This window comes from Fibroporia radiculosa, assembly GCF_000313525.1.
Source record: "Fibroporia radiculosa TFFH 294 genomic supercontigs, scaffold45497, whole genome shotgun sequence".
In the NCBI taxonomy this organism is placed as follows: Eukaryota; Fungi; Basidiomycota; class Agaricomycetes; order Polyporales; family Fibroporiaceae; genus Fibroporia; species Fibroporia radiculosa.
Genome location: NW_012133099.1, coordinates 2,106 through 3,220, shown reverse-complemented (window position 1 = coordinate 3,220; position 1,115 = coordinate 2,106). Strand labels below are relative to the sequence as shown.

At 45.2% G+C, this 1,115-nt stretch overlaps 1 protein-coding gene across 1 annotated transcript; it reads left to right on the top strand.

Moving 5' to 3' along the window:
• Positions 1-110: 110 nt before the first annotated feature.
• On the top strand, positions 111-929 carry FIBRA_09468 (uncharacterized protein; the record flags this gene model as incomplete). Its single annotated transcript, XM_012321763.1, has 1 exon — positions 111-929. One exon carries the CDS (start codon positions 111-113, stop codon positions 927-929), a length of 819 nt encoding a protein of 272 aa, XP_012177153.1.
• Positions 930-1,115: the final 186 nt, after the last annotated feature.

Below are 1,115 nucleotides of genomic sequence, written 5' to 3'. Positions count from 1 at the left end.
AGACAGTCACAGCATCTGAGACAGCTACCCTGTATCAGAACCATGTCTTCCAACTATTTGGACTACCTGTCAAAGCTATTTCTGACAGAGGACCCTCATTTGCATCACGAATGTTCAAGGAGTTATGCACTAAATTAGGCATCAAACAGAACATCTCTAGCACATTTCACCCCCAAACTGATGGACAGTCAGAACGTGTCAACCAAGACTTGGAACTGTATCTTTGGATCTTTTGCAATCACCAAGCAACAGACTGGACACATCACCTGCCGCTAGCGGAATTTGCGCATAACAATAGATATCATGATGCAATCAAGACGTCTCTCTTCCAGGTGCTCATGGGTTACCAACCTTGGCACAATATTCCCACTGTGGGAACAACTGATGCTCCTGATATTGCTTCAAGACTTACCCAGTTAGCACACCTTTGCACGGAAATTCAATCCAGTATCCGACTAGCAGAGGAGACAATCAAGAAATGCAACAAGGAGAAGTTCGTTGAATACAAACCCGGACAAAGGGTATGGCTGGAAGCCACTAACCTCAAAGGACTCCACCCAAAGGCAAAACTTGGTCCAAAACGTTATGGTCCCTTCACCATTGATCAGAAACTGTCATTAGTTGTCTACCGCTTGAAACTACTGCCCAAATGGAAGATTCACCCTGTGTTCCATACAGGGTTACTCTATCCTTATTCAGAAACAACAATGCATGAAAAGAACTACCTCCAACCTCCACCGGAACTAATCAAGAACCAGGAGGAGTTTGAAATTGAATGTATCATTGATTCAAAGACTGTTGGCAAGCGAACACTGTACCGGGTAAGATGGAAAGGATACCTGGCCTTGGATGATTCCTGGTTGCCAAATACCGAGCTTTCACATGCCAAAGATGCTTTGGCTGACTTCCTACAGCCAAATAAAGAATAACACTTTATAAGAGCTACCTTTTCTTACATCTGCAATGGCATCCACCACTGTCCTCGCCGCACTCCTTCTCCTCACCTGGTTCTTCCTCACCGTCCTCATCCTTGCCCTTACTCTCACATTCTTCCAGTTCAAAGAGACCTACAAGGTCAAAGTCATCCTCACCTGCTAGCCGATCACCCCCATCAC